Source organism: Paroedura picta, chromosome 9 (assembly GCF_049243985.1).
Source record: "Paroedura picta isolate Pp20150507F chromosome 9, Ppicta_v3.0, whole genome shotgun sequence".
Classification (NCBI taxonomy): domain Eukaryota; kingdom Metazoa; phylum Chordata; class Lepidosauria; order Squamata; family Gekkonidae; genus Paroedura; species Paroedura picta.
In genome coordinates this window covers 37,356,096-37,374,516 of record NC_135377.1, presented here as the reverse complement: position 1 = coordinate 37,374,516, position 18,421 = coordinate 37,356,096, and the positions used below count along the sequence as shown (strand labels likewise).

Sequence of the window (18,421 nt, the reverse complement as noted above, 5' to 3'; positions counted from 1 at the left end):
ACTTCTCTGTGCACAATGGTCTTTTTAAAGCAAGCAGTTGTAACAGTTCTGGAGGCTTGGTGATGCATTATATGCAATAAAACCAGGACCACATTGCTCTCCAGGCACACAGTAGTTCCTGAGATAAAACTGCTCTGTCAGTGGCACTCATTTTCATTTTGTTTTTACCTGCAGGAGAAGATTGGAAAATCACTATTGTCACTGGAGGCTTCAAAACAGCTGGCACAACAGCAACTGTGTCCCTTTATGTTTACGGAGAAAACAAGGCTTCAGGTCCTCTCATTTTGGGAAGTGGGAAACACCAGCTGTTTAATCCCAGTAGCGCGGATACATTCAAGGTAAAATTCATATAAATAACCAAGTGTTTACTTGCACCCATTGTTCCAAACAGGTTGATTCCTGAAAAAGCAACAAGATACTTATAATTATGACCTAATGATTTCAGTTGTCTGTTCATTGTTTGGATAAGGCCTGTAAGATCCTTGAGAGAATGGAGTAATTATGTATTTATGGAGACAATCAACTTAATAGTATACTTCTAAAGTTAATGTTGAAATGAACAATTTATTCTAAGAAGACAGGATTGAATTACAACCTTCCCTTTACTCTCTACAAATATATAGACATTGGTGTTGTGTATCATAAGGCATGTTCTGGACGCAGTTCGGCTTGGTGTAGTGGTTAACAGCAGTGGCCTCTCAACTAAAGAACTCAGTTTGATTTCCCTCTCCTCCACATGTAGTCAGCTGGGTGACCCTGGGCCAGTCACAGTTCACAGGGCTCTCTCAGCCTTATCTATCTCTTATCTATCGGTGGGGAGAGGAAAGGTAGGCATTAGTAAACTGCTTTGGGACTCCTCCAGGTAGCAAAAACCCAGTTCTTCTCTCTGTACCTGATGATTCCAGGATTGGTAGCCTATTGGTGAAAGTCCTGAGCTTGAGTATGATTTGGGGATGGGTAAATTCATTTTAACAACCATTGATCCATAAGCCCATAGGAAACAACATCTCCCAGGAATGACCTACAACATTGTTTTTACCATGACTGTTGGGAACCAAGCTCTGATTCTACATCAAGAGAGGGGAGTGGTCACAGAAGGGATGCTCTACCTCCACATGGATGATTGACTGGTTTATGAGTCCTAGCTCCCAAGTGATTGCTGGTGGCTTATTGGTGGACATATGCCAATTTTGCAGTTCATGGTGTCTCTTTATGCAAACTAGTATTTTCTGAAAGAATCTCAACAGAATCAGAATCTGGGAACCATCATAGGATAACACTGAAGGTATTTAAATCATTTGTTGGGAGCTGGCAGTTGCTGGTACAATGTTACCCTAAAATGCCTTTAGTTCCTCAGTCTGTTCAGACTTACTGACTTTTTAGCTCAAGTTTGTACAAGTGCCTCTTTATTACTGGACTAGAAATCACTCTAGAGTACCACCCCAAAAGGGCTCTGACTGCCACTGTAGCATGACGTTTACATTAAGGTGACCAGATTGTCCCACTTTGGGAGGGACATCTGGGGGTACCTGGCAAATTGTACTTATGTTGAAATTAAAAAAATATATATTACAATACTACTTTTGCATTCTATGCATTCTATTAATTTTTTGTTGCTCCATATAGACCAAATTTTTAATCAAGACCCCCCCCCCCCGGTCAATAGTGTCCTGCTTTACCAATGTTAAAATCTGGTCACCTTAGTTTACACGAAACAGTAAATGACTGCATCTGGCACACAAAGTGTTCACTTTTTTTGTCTGATGAAAAATTGTTTCCTGAGAAATTCATTTGGGGAGCCATTCACTGGGAAGTTCAATTAAAAACAACAACAAAAATTATCCATCCGCTTGTTTCTGAAAGAGTACACAATTACTTGGATAATCAGAAAGCAGAATTAAAAATAGAAAGGATAGACCAGAATAAACAGAAGCAAAATTGACAAAGCAAAATTCTGTATCATCATAAATGAGTCAAGTTTTACACCATTCGTTATTTTGTGTTTTCCAAAACTAAAAGCAGCAGCACTCAATAAAATGAACACATAAATAATAAAACTTGGGGAAGATGTGAGGCTTGATCTTAGTCTTATTTTGAAGTACATTCAATAACTTGTGAGGGGTAAGCTTTAAAAGTCAGAGTTGCATGCTGAAATCAATGGGGCTAACTTCAAAGCATTGTTGTTAACTGTCTGGATTTATGTGTGGATTCAGTACCATCTGCAGTGTGGACTGGTGTGCCTCTAATAGGGCTCAGATTTTGTGTGTATTTTAAATACATACATGCACATAAAAACTGAGCCCTATCTATGTGGAACTCAGATTTGCTTGCAACCATAGCACTGTGACTGTGGACGGGTGGGGAGGGTGTGAAGGTAACAGTATCTTTACCTATCAGGCTAACAGCAGTTTTCAGGAAAAAGGAAACTGAGATGGGGAAAAGACACCAGGGATAAAGTGGGATGTTAAATGGCCCTTCTCCAGCAGCACTCTTCCAATCGATTTCTGATGCTCCTATAGTTGTATTAAAGTTGAACTTTTGATGACTTATCTCCCACAGTATGTGGTCTGGCCACAAATAACGAGTGGTTGCTTTGGGTACAGAATTAAAACAAAATCCCTAATGTGCACTGTCTGCTGTGTGCATTGTCTCCCGCTCTAGTTTTGAAATTTGATTTCTTATTTCTCGGGCTAACAGTTAAAAATAGAAAGAATAGAAGGCGCTCTTTGCTAAAGGCTTAGCAGGTATGGAATGTATTCCTAGGGCCATTCTGCACAGCGTTAATGTTGCTGAAGTGTAATTGTTGTCAAACGCTATTTTTTTAACATTATGCATGACGTCGTACACAATCAGCAACACTCCCGCAAAAAGCGCTTCGATGTGGCGCTTTGCATCCATTGACTTTGATTAGATAGAGGGCCATTCCACACAGTGCTAATGTTGCTAAAGTCTAACTGTTGTGTAACACTACTTTTTTAACATTATGCACAACATCGTACACAATCCGCAACACTCCTGCAACACTCCCGCAAAAATCACTTAAATGTAGCACTTTTCGGGGAATCGTAAAAAGTAGATTCCCCTAAAAAAAAAACACTTGACTCCTGCGAACAACCTGCAACACATCTGAAAAAGACATGTGTGTTCTCAATATAGCAGTAGGAAGAAGGTTCCTCCTTTGCTCCCACATCCAAGCTTCTGGGAGACAGGGAAGGCTTTTTTTCCCCTCAAGCCGCCAATAGCAACAAACACGCGAGCACACAGCTTCTTTAACCAAAGTTCCTGGACAACTAATGCAGCAGTGCCAAAGAGAAAGCACCCTTCTTCAAATGTATTAAAACTTCTCAAGTTCCGTCACCCACAGTCATTGCTCGAAAAAAAATTTTTTTAATGGAAATGCATGTCAACGAATACACACAAGCATGCCATGTTTTGTTCAATAAAGGAATGTTTAGGGAAGAGAAACCAAAAGACAGCTCTCTATGGAGCAATGAGTAAACACATATTTATTGCCACGTATTTTCAATTTAAAAAAAAATAAAGGGAAAAGGGTTTTTTGGTGGCACTAGGATATTGATTTCATTGGCTCTTCAGTTTGATTGATGGCCAAAGTCCGGCAGAAACACCACAAATTATGTCTCATTTGTAGCGATTCAGGCAAGACCAGAAACTTGTGGATAACAAAAACAGCACTAGTGGGAGAGCCTTTTATCAAAACCTATTAATTGTAGTGCTTTACAATAGTGCTTACATTTAGCTGCATTGGCAGTTGTGCGGAATTGCCGGGAAAGGATTTCATCTCAAATCAACGAGAGCAGCTACTATGAAAGAGGGGATTCAGATATTGTTTAGTGAGTTTTGAAGCATTGTAGTTTATTGATTTAGAGGGGAATTAAATCTGCATTAGTAAGTGTGAACTAGGATGTGGTGATTATTCTGCAATAGTCAATATGAAGGGAAAAGATATGGGCCTGTGGGTGTGTCAAGCTTTTCTCTGTCTTCTGCCTTTTGAGTGCAGTTCCCTGCATATCCCCTTCCTCTCTCACTTCTTTAAAAATGTGCAATTATCTATCTATCCCTCATCTCTCTCTCCCTCCCTCCCTATCTACCTAAACTACCTACTCCAATTTATAGTGACTTTATTCTAATAATAGAATTTTGATCTCCTGCTTTCAGAACTGGAGAGGGTTGAGGTGCTAGCAGGGAATTCTATATTCTTCTGTGTGCTGGTATGTTTAAAAAAATCTTTTTAGATGCAAGAAATGGTGACAGTGATGGATAGGTAAGTACCCTTATTGCTTTGCAATAGTGAAGTGAAATATAAGAAGACAGACAGGATGCTTCTCATCACTGTTCTGTGCTGACAGTAATGTTCTTAAGGTTAGTAAGTACTGACAGAATGTCTTGCATCAGCAGTGGCTGCATAGGTTTCAGCTGTCTGCCCCTTCAGAACACATCACATAACTTGGCAGATATCAGCACAGTTGGCAATCTTTGTTTAAGAGAGTTTGGGAGCTGAAATAGCAGGTAAATTGTAGATAAAGAGTGAAATGTTTCCCAAAGCCCTGTCAGAGGATACTCAAACGATACTTTCTGTATCCTCAGAAACATGCAAAAGGAAGAATGGACTGGCCGACATGGCTCTATGGGAGCTGAGGCGGCAGGTCATGCTCAGGGCAGATCACAGCAACATTGCAAGACCATACAGATAACAATTCATATATCAAATATGATGCAATACAATAACATTTATTGTCTATGGCCAAAGGACATTACAATCTTACACATATGGCCAATTGCCATTACAAACAGGAGCTTTCACAGATATCAGAAACAAGCAGTAAAAGAACAGTGATAAAACAGGGAGAGAGCAGATGAACTGAGGGCATACCCCAAAGCACAGAACTTAGCCAAATCCCTGATAGGAATATACACAGGCATTTTATCCATATTTTGGTTCAGCTCAGTTTGTTCATTATTTTCCAGTTTTTACTGCTGCTATGGCATCTGTTTGAAAATATTCTTGTGTTTTCCCCGGAGGAATTTCCAAACAGGGCAAAGAGATGTGTTGTGATATTCCCAGGTATATTTAGCTTGAGACCATGGAACATAAGGAGAGATGGTTTCCTTCCTTGTGCCATTTTTTTCCACCAAAGAAAAGCCCCAGGGAGTTACCTAAATGCTAATAGCAGTTATCCAAACCTGGGGATAGTTAAATCTGATGACTAGAGTTGTGAAAGGGCAAGGCAGATCCTTCACAAAACCTGAAAAGGGACCCAAGTCACATACTTTCTGCCTAACTTGCATCACAGGGTTGTTGTGCAGATAAAAAAGAGAAGTAGTGATTAATGTAAGCTTCTTAGGACCCCGCTGTAGGAAAAGGTGGGTATAAATGAAGTAAACAAATAATATAGTTAATGATGGGAGGCAGATAACAAGCAAGTTGGTGAATGGCTAGGATACAACAAAGCAGGGAAAGGGGAGAGGATGTGGGGGTTGCCAGGAGGAGGGAGAGAAAGAGGAAATTGTGTGGGGTGGGGGCATACAGGGGGAAATGAGGTGCTACCCCACAAGCCCTTGAGAGTTTCCTTCCACATAAGTGGGCCTGCCCAGTAGACACGCAACTGGGACACAGTTTTCCTAGACAGAGCCTTTTGAGGGGCAGAGGGAAAGCTTATAACACAGGAGCAGGGGCTCCTCAAGTTTTGGGCAGTTTTGCCTTGGGGTGAGGATAATCGCCAAAACTGGATTTGCCACTTTTTATCTCGGCTCCCATCGGTGAGCATCCAGGGGAAACCCCTTATGGAGGAGAAAATGTGTGACAGTCTTGCTAACATTGTCCCACCCTCGCACCCTCCCTCCCATCTTCATTCCTGATTCAAGTATTTTTTAAATGTTGCATCTTGTGTTGCTGCGGGACCACAAAGCTACTTTGCAAAAGGTAAAGTTATATCTTCTTTATAGTGTCCACAGTCTTCAGGCAGGCAAAACACAGTCCCATTTACATTTTCTGGAGGTGGGGAATGAATGGGGAAAGCAGGTTGTTCATGATTAAGGCAGCCCTCTCCCAATCATCCAGGCATGTGCTCCTTGTTTTTAAGTCTACCGTTAACATAAAATTACTCTTCAGGGTCCAGTTACCATGTCCAGCCTCTCACAAATCAGGCAGGCAAAACACAGCCCTGTTTGTCTTTTCTGGAGGTGAGGAATGAATTTTTAAGCCCACTGTTTGCACACAATCAGTCATTGGGGTCCAGTTACCGTTTCTTTCCTCTCACACATCTACCCAGACATAGAGTCTGAAACACCATGAATCCCTCCCCCCCAAAAAGCGGGGTGGGGGGATACAGTACTGTTCTGGTATTTCCCAATGACAGATCAGTAATTACTATACGGAGACATGACTGATCTTGAAAACAGTTTGATTTTTCTCCTGCAATCTTTTGTTCTTCTTTTACAAGTCTAGAAACTATGTAGTCATTGTTCCATCAATCCTGGAAGCCATATTCTTGAACTCCCATTATGACTATTATATCTAATTGAAGTTCCCTAGCACAGGCTTTTCACATACGACCACCCAAGAGTTCTGCCTAGGGATGAGCACAAACTGCAAAAATGTGGTCTGGAGTGTATATAATGGATCCTGCACAAGCTTGAGACACCAAAGTTGCAGGGGACCTCTGGCTGACTCTCCTCGATGTCCAAGAATGTTGAGGATTGAATTAATGGGATCTGAGTTCCAGGCCCCCCTCAAAAAAAAAACCCCTACCCTGGGGAAATGACAGTTGCAGGTTCAGAAGTATGTAGAAAGGATGTGCAAGCTAGAGGCATCAAAGGCGAAGGAGACCTCCCCAGATGCTCCTCTACATGCCTTCCCAGTTCTGTCTCCTGTTGTTTTGAAGTTTGGTAAGCATTTAAATTGAGTGGAGACTGTCTGAAAATGTATCCATTTATAAAATGTATCCACCACAAACTGCCACAAAAAGCTTCAAAATTTGTGCTGGCTGACCTGCCATGAACTTCACCTTGTGAGTCACAAATCAGCCACCGTTTATGAGCAGGTCCTCACTTATGCTTCTCCTGCAGTTCAAAACACAAGTAGAATTTATATCAGTCTTGCTGCATTCTGTACGTGGCACTTGTTTAAAAGTGCTACTGTGAGATACTGAGACGTTTTTTGAAACAGTTAACCTCTGGCACAAGAACTTGTTTAAATCAATGAGGATTAAAATGAGTCATAAACTAAACCCAAATGTAGAGATGGAACAGGATGTTATTTATCCGAATTATCTAATTCAGGAAAACCTGCCAAGCATTTTTCAAGATTTTTTTAATAATTAAAGGATTTTGAAGCTGAAGTGAAATGCCATGCTGTTTGATTTTCATGTTGAAATGTGTCCTTTTGTTGCAGCAGGCCTGTCAGTTTTTAAGTGGACATTTGATTTGAAAATGAGCCTCACTGGAGGAAAGTTGTTATTAGTATTATTATCAACAATAATAATTCAAAAATACTATCTACTTATCTACCTTGCAGAAGTCAAAAAAGCTTGCAAATGAGGCTTCGTTTTGTCTGCCTTTTGTGTAGCAGTAATTAATATAATTTTGTGGGCCAGGGTCATGACATTTCTGCACATCAGGAAACCAACTTATATTAGCCAATATTCCCAAACAATCCTCATAAAACACATGGAATTACAAGTTATCATGAGTATGATGTCAGCGTACTACTGAGGCACTCCTCATTTGATAAAAACGTGTTTTTTAGTTAGTTTGCTTTGTTTTGTTTTACACTTGATCTAAAGTAAGCCAAGCAGCATTGCTCAGCTGGATCTGACATGGGAAGGAAGACTTTTAAAATATGTTGTGATATTGCTTATTATGTAAGCTGCCCTGAACCCGCTTGCAGGAAGAGGCTGTATAAAAATCAATCAATAAATAAAGTTCCTCGCTCTTATAAAAAAAAGCAGACCTGGGATAATGCTGTACAACACTGGTAGGAAGGATTTGTACTACAGGACATTCTGTATCATTCTGAGAGATACTTTGATGGACCAGCAAATGATAACAACTTTCTTATCTATGTTTCCTCTTTTGTAGATAAATCTAAAGGGTGTTGGAGAATTATACAAAATACGGGTTGGCCATGACAACAGCGGATCAGATCCTAGCTGGTATCTAGAAGAGATTAGACTTCAAAAAGTAAATCCACAATCAGAACAAGAAATATATTTGTCTCTAGGCTGCTGGCTAGCTGAAGATCAAGATGATGGAGACACATGGAGAGAAATAGCAATTAGGAGACCTGAGAAAGAACCCCTAGCATGTAAGTCTGGCATCTACACATATGATGACACTACTAACATTAAAAATTAACAAGTATTTATTTACTCATGCAGTATTTGACAATGGATCTCATGATTTCTCAGCACACACAAAATAAATCTGTTCGTGCCTTCTACTGTTGGATTGTCATTTACAGACCTGTATTTTAATATGTGGTCCTTTGTCCTGAAAAGGATCTGTTCCTCATTTAAATCATGAATATTACAAGTTTATATGTCTTTTTCTGCGTATGTAGTCTGTTCCTAAGACCAGAAGCTTGAAATGACATGTCGATATACCCCACCCTCTGGAAACAGAATCTAACTTTTAAAAACTGGTATTTGATTTACAGATCAGATATGACTCAAACAATGTAGCCAGGAATTTCATGTTCAGCCCAATGGAAGGGCATGCATAATATAAATGTTACTTAAACAAAAAGTAAATTATGACTCTGAGCATTTCAAAAACAGAAAACAAATCTGAGTTTGATATGAGAGAATACCTCACAGTGTTTTGCAAGTAATAACCAGTCAACCACTGTCCATCTGGTAGTGTGAATGGGGACACTTATTTTTAAAAACAGTGAGAAAGGAAGCCAGGTCAATTCAAAGCTGTCTTTTAAAAGGGCTAAGCCTAGTGGCACCTTTAAGACCAACAGAGTCTTATTCAAGGTATAAGTTTTCATGTGTGCATGTGCACTTTGTCAGATACACAAGCTTATGCCTTGAATAAAACTTTGTTGGTCTTAAAGGCACCACTGGATTTAAATTTTGTTTGATTTCAGCCCATGGATCTGGAGGTATTACTTTATTAGTCAAGAAGATGGTGGTGTTTCTTCTTAGAAATACTCATGCTATCTGTTCAGAAAATTCTATTTAAATTAAGATAAGATACCTAAAGGTGAGATTTACAGTTCAGAGGGTTTAAAATGATATACAGAATGACATGCCAGTAATATACAGTATAGATATACAGAATAGATGCCAGTAATTATAAGTCTCAAAGGGTAATGAAAGCCCAAATGAACATATAAACCCAAGTCATCCACTTTATAGACACTGTTAACAAGAAAAGTAAAAGAAATAATACAATGCATGAAAACTTTGGGCAGAAAAGATGCCTGAGACTCACTGCAAAATGGACACAAGCAGGCATGGGCTTGGGGAGATCAATAGGAGGCTCCTTGGGAAAATGACACAAAAAAAGCGGGAGCCTCGAGGGACTGCAGTGGCCAGTCCCATGACATCCAGAGGCTGACATATTCAAGCACAGGCAAGTTTGGGGCAGGCTCTGTGTTGCAGTTACATACAACATGCTGAGGGCTATTTAAACCATGCTGGCTGGGGACTACAAAAGTGCTTTTTTTGGCAGATACCCACCCTCTACTTTTGGGGGGTGAGAGGGTGTCGGGATATTTAACTGTCACAGTTGGTGATTTTGCACATCTGGACCGATAGTGTTAGAGGAGACAGGCCTGCATATCTAACTCCCCTCCTTTGGGGAACTCCCAAAGATGTTAGGCATTTCCCAAAGTACAATTTCATGATTTCAAATTGCTCATTGATTTCTGCAATTTAAACAGATCCATGATGTGACTTTTTACTTTCCGTTCTCCATAAATTAGAATGAAACTTTTGCCATCTGTATTTCCTGTTTAAGGGAATAATTGCATAGAAGCAACAAAGTACACCCATTGAAGATTGTTAAAGAAAACAAATTAGATATTATATGATGCCAAATGACAATCCAATATAAAATTAAAATCAGTCTAAAATTTTGCCAGCAATTAATTTCACTTAATTAAAAAGCCTGTATTGTCAAAAATCATAACCAGAAGTCTAATATGTATTTTAAAATCTAGGTTCAAGTTACCACAAAACTTTATGACTCATTGTAGTAAGAGGTTTCTCTGCCAGAATGTAACCATAAATGAAGCTGTAATTAATAAGTCTTTGCTATATAGCCTTTCTACCAAAAAGGATGGTGGTAGAATGGTAGATTGTTTTAAATTCTTCCTTCAGCTTTTACTATGCCTCATCTTGACAGTTTCCCTCTTCTTCCTGTCCCCTTTTGTGACCCTTGTCTGTAAAAATGCTGACGTTCTAATAGTCCGTCTCTTGATACTTTGCCCCAGAATCCTCTGATCCAAATCTCCTGCTCATTATGCTTCAAGACAAAGCAGTGCTCTGTCTATATACTGTGGCTTACTCTCCATCCTTTATGTAAGCATGTACCTATCTGTTCCCTCTTCCAATTACATATTCATATTCCCCTTTCTTTTAAATTTTTGTTCTTTAACATCCATCCATAAACTTTTTGCTCATGGTTCGGATGACTTGTTTTTGATTCTGTGTTTCTAGTTAATCTACAAGTAACATGACCAATAGACAAACAGCGCTGAAAAGTGTATGCAGTATAGTACCTGAAACATGATTTGGGGTTTAGAGCAACTTGTGACAAATGTCAGCCAGCTGCATCATAAATAGCTATAGACAGAACAATAGATCGATGTGTCTGTTTATTTAAATCATTAAGCAATATTCAATCAAAATTACCTTTCCCAGAGTTGCTTGGCTTCAGCATCATATTACTGTCTCTCAATCTTTACATTCAAGAATGTTTCTGAACTGTCCACGACATCCCAAAAGGCTACTCAGCTGCTTGAAATTCATAAATAAGAATCATATTTAGTAGATATGGTACTTAGTCTCAATGAGCTTTGCATGCTTAGATTAATGTACCTTTTTCTGAAATAACCCAGCAAATTTCTTTTCCTCCAGCTGTGCAACTTCACTGAAAAGTTTTCCTTTTGTTGCCATTCCAAGCAGGATTTTAAAGTGGATAAGTCATAGGTCAGACTCAGAAGAGACATTTGAAACATTCTTTAAAATTGGTGAAAAGGTTCTTTGCAGAGGAGGAAGTAGCCATCATTAATGAAAGAGATGTTTGGGATTCAATCTGTAGTGAGTCTCACACAGGAAAGATGCCTTATACTGGAAGAAGGAGCTACCACTTAGTGGGAGAGGTATATGGGCTATAACTTCACAGCCATACCCAGTGAACCATAAGAGCAAGGCATATAGGAAAGCAAATGTCCCTTAACTTCCTGTCCCGTTGGCCCCATGTTACCACTGAAAAGGGACTGTTAGGGGTTGGTGAGCACTTATGTGCTAAACGTTGTACATCATGGAGGATTAGGGATAGATAGGGCCAGGCACTAGAATGGGAGGCTAGTGGCCCCCTCAGGAGTCCCTTTTGCTGCCTAAGAAAAATGGAAGGTTCTGTGCAGTTGAAGAATTCTGGAGCATCCTTGCTGATTGCAGCTGCTGCCCTCAGCACTGAAAGCAAGCACAGTAAATTGCAAAGCAGAATGGCCTCTTTTCTTGCTTTCCATGTTAAGATTAGATTTCCATGCATTCACTGGGATTTTGATTAAGCTCATGCACATTTGGTTCCTATACGATCAAAGAGCTTTATTAAGATTCACTGCTCTGAATTGCCCTTTTCTATCCCTGTTCCAACAGTGCCATCCTGATAACTTCACATCAATTCACCTTGCTCCTCTTGTTCTATTTTTAATGTTTTTGATTCTTTTAGGATTAGTGATAATAGGTTCACGGTGGTTTAAGAAACTAATTTCTATGTAGCAAAACAATACCTTGAGATATCCGTTCCATTCTGTTTACAGTATTTCGTTTTGTTTCTCATTTGGCAGAGAATATGGCAATTTCCTGTTTCTGGGTAGTTCGATGTAATTTAATGCCACCCAAGACAAGATACAATGGCTTTAAATTGTTGCAGGAGAGCAGAGACTCAGGAACTGAAGGATGATTCTAATAGTGTCACATATACTATGAACTTTGTCTCACCACCCCAAAAGATATAACTAGATTGTTTCCCCTGTGCTGATAGATGGTAGTTTAAAAAAGTGTGTGGGGGTTGCAAGCAGAATAGAAAGGGAAAAAGCCATTGAGAAGAAAGCTAGAGACACAGAGATGCATGGCCCAATCACATTAACACCTGCACTGAGAGCAAACAAGGAAAACAGCTTCCTTCACTAGGGTTGAGCTGAAACAGCATTGTTACATAAAGTGTGGTGGGTCACTGGGATGGGGGCAGGAGAGAGACATGTTTTGTTGCTGCCCCAAAGCAATATCTTGCTAGCTTATTGCATCTAGAGAAACAATAGTAGTTGGCACACACTTGTGTGTTTTTGTGTGTCATTTCTTATATTAAGGGAAGGAATCTTCTACCTTCTCTTTCTAGACATGAGGTCAAGCATTATGGAGCATGTACAGAACAAGCTTCCCATGTAATGGAAAGCTGATTTTAAAATGCCCTTTGAGAATTTGCAGATGCTTCCCCTCAAGAGACCATCTTTTTAAACCACGTATTATGGAAAACAGATATAGTAATTACTATACGGAGATATGACTGATCAGCTGTCCTCCACACCCCCAGAAAGGATCAAGGGGATCTATAGGGTTTGCAGTTTTGTGATGTCCTCTTGCAGTAAGCATTTAACATGTGTGATCTCTGTGTGTAATTTCTTGACTTTGCCAAGTTCTTGAAATTCTCAGATGGAAGTTGTCATGCAGAGCTTATCCTATAGTATAATATCTGATGAGTGCTATGCAGGCATTGAAAAGGACTGTACATATGGTCATCTACTTCTAATGCTACATGTTGCATGCCAGCACAAGCTTATGTTTTCCAAACAACATATACTATTAAGGGCTGTGAATCATTCATTTTAAGGATCACTCATAATCTTTGCTGTGTGGAAACTGAAAGATCACCAGGAAGCATCTATTGTATACAGATCTCTCAGTTTCTACACAACAAAGATTATGGTTGAGTCACAGCCCTTAATAGTGTATCATCTCAGGTGGCAGATTTGGGGAGTGGCAGCCTCCCATGTTCCCTATCACCATCCAGTCAGCTGTCTACCTGCTCATCTGCTGCCTTCATGAGGGATAATTGTCCTTACTTCTACAGTCCATCAGGCCTATTGAAAAAGAACAGTACAATTGCATATGACAGTTTTCAAATTTTTCTGAGACTCCTTCTTGCAAAAGTCCAGTCCCCATTTCTGACTGGTTGTTGCCAGAGCAACCAAAATTGTGGCTGAACTCTCATGAAGAAGTCATATAGCAATGTTTGGGCAAGCTAGGGCAAGGATACTTAGGGTGTTTCCGCACAAAGACCAATGTTGCCAATTGGTTCCACAAAGCGGAAATGCTATTTTAAAAAGGGCAATCTTGGCGTTACGCATACCTACCTTGGTAGTGGAATCCAGTAGCGTTTCATTCGTTTCCCATAGGTTTCCAGTATCGCAAAAATCGCTAGAAAGGAAGCGATTTTTTCTGTGCTTGGTCCCGCCCCTGGCCGTCAATCAAATGAACAGCCAATGGGCAGTTGTTATCATGCTCCGGAAAAGCCCCTTTCCCTTTAAGCACAGGTTTTTTTTTAAAAAAAGAAAAACACACGTTGCAACGAATATGCCTTGATTCTTCCTAACATAGAGACCCATCATTACCACGAGCCATCATTACCACGCTCCCCCGAGTGAACCCCCCCCCCCCCCCCACACACACACAGAGGCGTGATTTTTGGCCGAAAATAAAGGGAACTTGCAAAAGGGGCTGTGTTGTGCTTGGAGACTTAGGGGAGCTTTAAAACACTTCTGTGGAGGGACTGTAGCCGGAGAAGCCTCGCTGGGTGAATGAAGCCTCACTGGTTCGTTGCTTTCCACTCGCTCCGAGGGAAAAAAAATGGCGATCGCTTCACCGGAAGTTCCAGTGAGAGAGCCAGGGGGAGGGACTTTGTTGGAACCACAAGAATGGGAACGCAGAGGTCTTTTTCGCTACTGGTGCAGATTGTTCGCAAGAGTGTAGCACTTTTTGGAGGGTGTATCCACTTTTCCCGATTTCCCTTGAAGCGCTTTTCGTGGAACTGTTGCGGGAGTGTTGCAGATTGTGTGCAACATCTTGCGGAACTGCAAATTAGTAGCATTTACAATTTGCAAGCCTTCTGCTACATTAAAGTTGTGCGGAATGGACCTTAGTTTAAACTGTGCCTAAAGTTATTTTGTTGTTGTTAATGGCTATCTGGCCTTATTGAAGGGAGTTTCTGGTAAATCACCATGATTCAGGATCACGGACAAGAAATAGATGGCTATTGGTTTTACTGCAGAACCGAGCAAGGAATTAGAGCTCAATTAATAATAAATTAAGCAGATTGACATGCTGCATGAGTTTGTTCATTGCAACATGAATAATGTCCTTTTTATCCATGACAGTGGTGGTCTATGAGATCCATGTGTACACAGGGTCAAAGCGTGATGCAGAAACAAGCGCTAATGTATACATTACTCTTATTGGAAACAGAGGGGATTCTGGAAAACGAAAGCTTCATAAATCAAAGAACAATCAAATCAAGTTTCAGAGAAATCAGGTAATGAAAATGGTGCAGAAATTCTGATTGAAATTAATAATTAACATTGGTTTGATAAATCAAGGTTATCTAAATGCACAAATTTTGTGTCTGACTAGATCATGTTTGGAAATATTTACAGTACACAGAAATCATTTGTTTGTCTGGCTGACTACAGGAGAAGTTAACTGTGTATAACTACAGCAAATATAATTTTTACGTATGAGTTTTGAGTGGAACATGATTATATACGTTAGCATTTCTTTTCCATGAGTGGAACAGAATGGCCATGCATTAAATGTTTAGTATTAAGCGATGCTCCTCCCTTTCATCATGCTGTGAGCACTATCTGGGCACATAAGTGCATCGTGTTTATATATAGGCCAGAGGAGATCTAACAACTCCACAACTGGTTCTCCATGCAGGACTGCTGAATAAGACCACCTGTCTTATTTTCCAATAACACTGTTACCCAGAACCATGCTTGTAATCTCAGGGCTTCAATATAGCCAGGTCCCCCTAGTTATTGGTAAACTGCTTGTTTTCATCCTTTTTCAAACTTGAAATGATGGTAAGTACTCTTCTGAAGCAAGAGATCAATTCCTAGTTTTTAAAACTACGAAAGGTTTAAAAAACATGAATCTAGAGAGATTTTTTTTTATTTTGCTGAGTTCCTCACTTTCCCCACTTTTTCAGATTTCTCTCTGTCTCCTTTAAAAGCATGGGAGGAGAGACAGAGGCAATATTTTCCAGGTGCCCATGGTAATTTTCACAGCCCTGCCTGCATGGCCAGCAGAACGTCAAACTTGTCTTTCTCAAGCATCTTTCTCAAGCATCGGCTCTCCATGCAATACTGCAAGCTATTTTAAAACTTGGAGAAATTTCAGAAGCAGTTTTAGGTGCAGCTATACTTGCCAGCCTCCAGGCAGTTCCTGAAGAACTCCCAGAATTACAACATACTGGACAACAGAAATCAGTTCTCTTGGAGAAAATGGGTTTTTGGCAGATGAGCTCTATGGTATTATAGCCTGTCAAAGCCCTTCTCCTCCACAAACCCCACCTTCCCCAGGCCCGACTTTAAAAATCAGATTAATTTGGGTATGCTGGCAGAAAAAGCAAGCATAGGTCTTTGCATCATAGCTTGACCTGATCTGGACCTTGGCCCATTGTCAATCCTGGACCAGTTCCCAGTTTTTGCCTAGACAGAGAGGCCAGTTCCAGCTCGCTTTTCTAATGTATAGCAGAACTGCCCTCTTTATTATCCTATTGAACAGAGATTGCAAAGTGAGGTGTGCTGTAATATTATAGTAGGGGGGAAATCTTTTTCTCTTACATGAAAAAAATATTCTTACTATTTAAACCCTAAAAACATCTATAAACTGAATTCAAGATTTGTGCAAACAAGTTTAGTAGTCACCACAGAATACCACCAAAATCCTTGAAATGTAAAGCATATATTAATTGCAGCTGTATTCTTTGTTATTTTTCTGATTTTAAAAGTATACAGTGTTTAAACACACTGTGTGTTTTATAGTAGAACTCATGTTTCATGGGACCATGTCTAGCTACTCAAGACAGCATTCGTTTCTTCGGTTTTGTGATTCTAGTTTTTGTGTTTCTGCAGAGTGATGTGTTCTATATAAAGGCCGTTTCCGTGGGAAACCTGAATAAAATTCTCATTAGCCATGATGGAACTGGTCCAGGTACAGTTAACTTCCTATTGATAGATCTGTTTCTCTGGCTGTTTTAAAAAGAACATCCATTTTCTTATGTGTAGTTCCTGACGCCATAATATCAGGCAAGTGTTCTTACAAGACCAAGCACACAGTTTATCACCCTCAGATAGTTAAAATTGTATGAAGGAACTTCAAGTCAGTGGTGAGCCTGCATAGCAGCTGGGCTTCCATGATATCTTTACCTAAGGGGCAATTCATAATTTATGTAGAAACAAGCTTTCTCCTGGTCCTTTGCAATTCTTCCAGTAGATATCCCACTGGTGAACTGTGACTGACCATGGATCCCTGGCACATGCTTTCAAGCATATTACCGTCAACAGACAAGAGCCAAACCATGAAATAAAGGGTCAATTGATCATCATTTTGGCTCATGGCGGGTTACATATGTCTGAATAAAAACCCAATAAAAACTCCATTAAAACCCAAGACATAAAAACAACACAATTCATTAATCAGAAAAAGAAGATACAGTGGAAAAACTCCCTCACTGTTCCCATGCCTCCAATAACATCTCCTGGGTGGGAAGAGGGGCACAGATGAAATTTGCAACCACCACTCATGCCACTCTCTCCTGGAAGGGGGCCATGCAGATCTTCCGAGCCGCACCAGCCTCAACCATAGACCTGAAGGAAGAGCTGCTTTTTGCAGGTCCTATGGAGTTGCAGGTGCAGAGTTGCAATTGTCTGTCCAGCTAACATCACCTTCACCTGCTTAATCAGATAGTCCCAGTGTCAACCATATATATCCACCCAGGTTGGATTAGGGTTCTCTTGGTGTACCATTATTTCCTCTGCCTAACATTTCTCTTCTAGGTGTGCAGAGGGAGGGCTTGAACATAGTGTTGATGTTCCTGAAGCTTTTAGAAGTTTCAGCATTAATACAGTCTTCCCTATCAGACTCTTCTTGTCTGCCATAATAGCCGTGGGGCTTCTTTATTGCCACAATGGCAACCATGGAGATTGATTCTCAACATTCCAGGATGTTCTCTTTGATGGCAGTCTCCCTGCTGTGTTCTGGTTCATCACGCAAAGGAGCACAATCAAATAATCAATGTTGAACATTTGAAAGAAAGAACAGAAAACATTTCATGAATGTTATAAACAAACTAAATGTTTATTTCTATAAAATGCAAGGAAATTAATCATGAAGCATTCATGGGGTGAAGAACCATTTCTGTACACGCTGGGCTGCAGGCTGGAATTTGAGCCATGGCAGATTGCTGCACCTCTTCCTGCTCCTGCATGGGGGAGCATTTGGCCTGGTGCATCTCATCTGCCCCAGATTTGTGCTCACACATGGGAGCCGGGGCAGTGTTTTCTTGTATATTTCTGTTGATTTTTTTCTCCTGTGTGATAAAATGTAACAAAAGTTTTCAGTGTCAAGGACTTACTTTTGTGATATATGTATTATTACTAATGTATTGTGGTGTCAAAAAGTGAGATGATGAAGGATTACTGAAGGCTCAGAACACCCGTGTAATTCATGGTCATTTCTTTATTTAAAGGATGAGATGGCCATTTCAGCTTTCTACAGCAAGGAAATATTCAAGATCAAAATTAGTTTTTTAAAAGCTCCAAAATATTGCTCACTGAAAGGTCATGGAGCGGAATTGTGTGAGAGGGTGTGTCTGCATGTAGCTGCCTTATTTTCTGGCCGCACTCATTGTCAGTGACTGGCTGAATGATTCTAGGATGTAGGCAGAGATCTTTCACCCCCACTTCAATGTCTGATCCTTTATTTGGGGATACCAGGGGTTGAACATGGGAACTTGCGCATGCACTCTGCCACTGAGCTATGACCCTGAGGTGCATAAATAGTTATATCAAAATCATGCAACTTTATTCAAAAACAACAAGCCTTTAATAGCATATAAAAGTACAATATAAGGAGGGAAAGTGGAAAAGGATCCACTGCTAGAGAAAACA

At 40.1% G+C, this 18,421-nt stretch overlaps 1 protein-coding gene across 2 annotated transcripts in view; it reads left to right on the top strand.

Annotated features, from left to right (window-relative positions):
• The window catches only part of RP1 (RP1 axonemal microtubule associated), a 221,343-nt gene that overhangs the window by 113,379 nt on the left and 89,543 nt on the right, over positions 1–18,421 (top strand). For both annotated transcript variants that reach the window (XM_077352406.1, XM_077352407.1), the window contains exons 25-28: positions 175–338; positions 8,098–8,323; positions 14,627–14,781; positions 16,385–16,463. In XM_077352406.1, the coding sequence (XP_077208521.1) occupies positions 175–338; positions 8,098–8,323; positions 14,627–14,781; positions 16,385–16,463 (624 nt within the window). The remainder of the gene's footprint in view (positions 1–174; positions 339–8,097; positions 8,324–14,626; positions 14,782–16,384; positions 16,464–18,421) is intronic.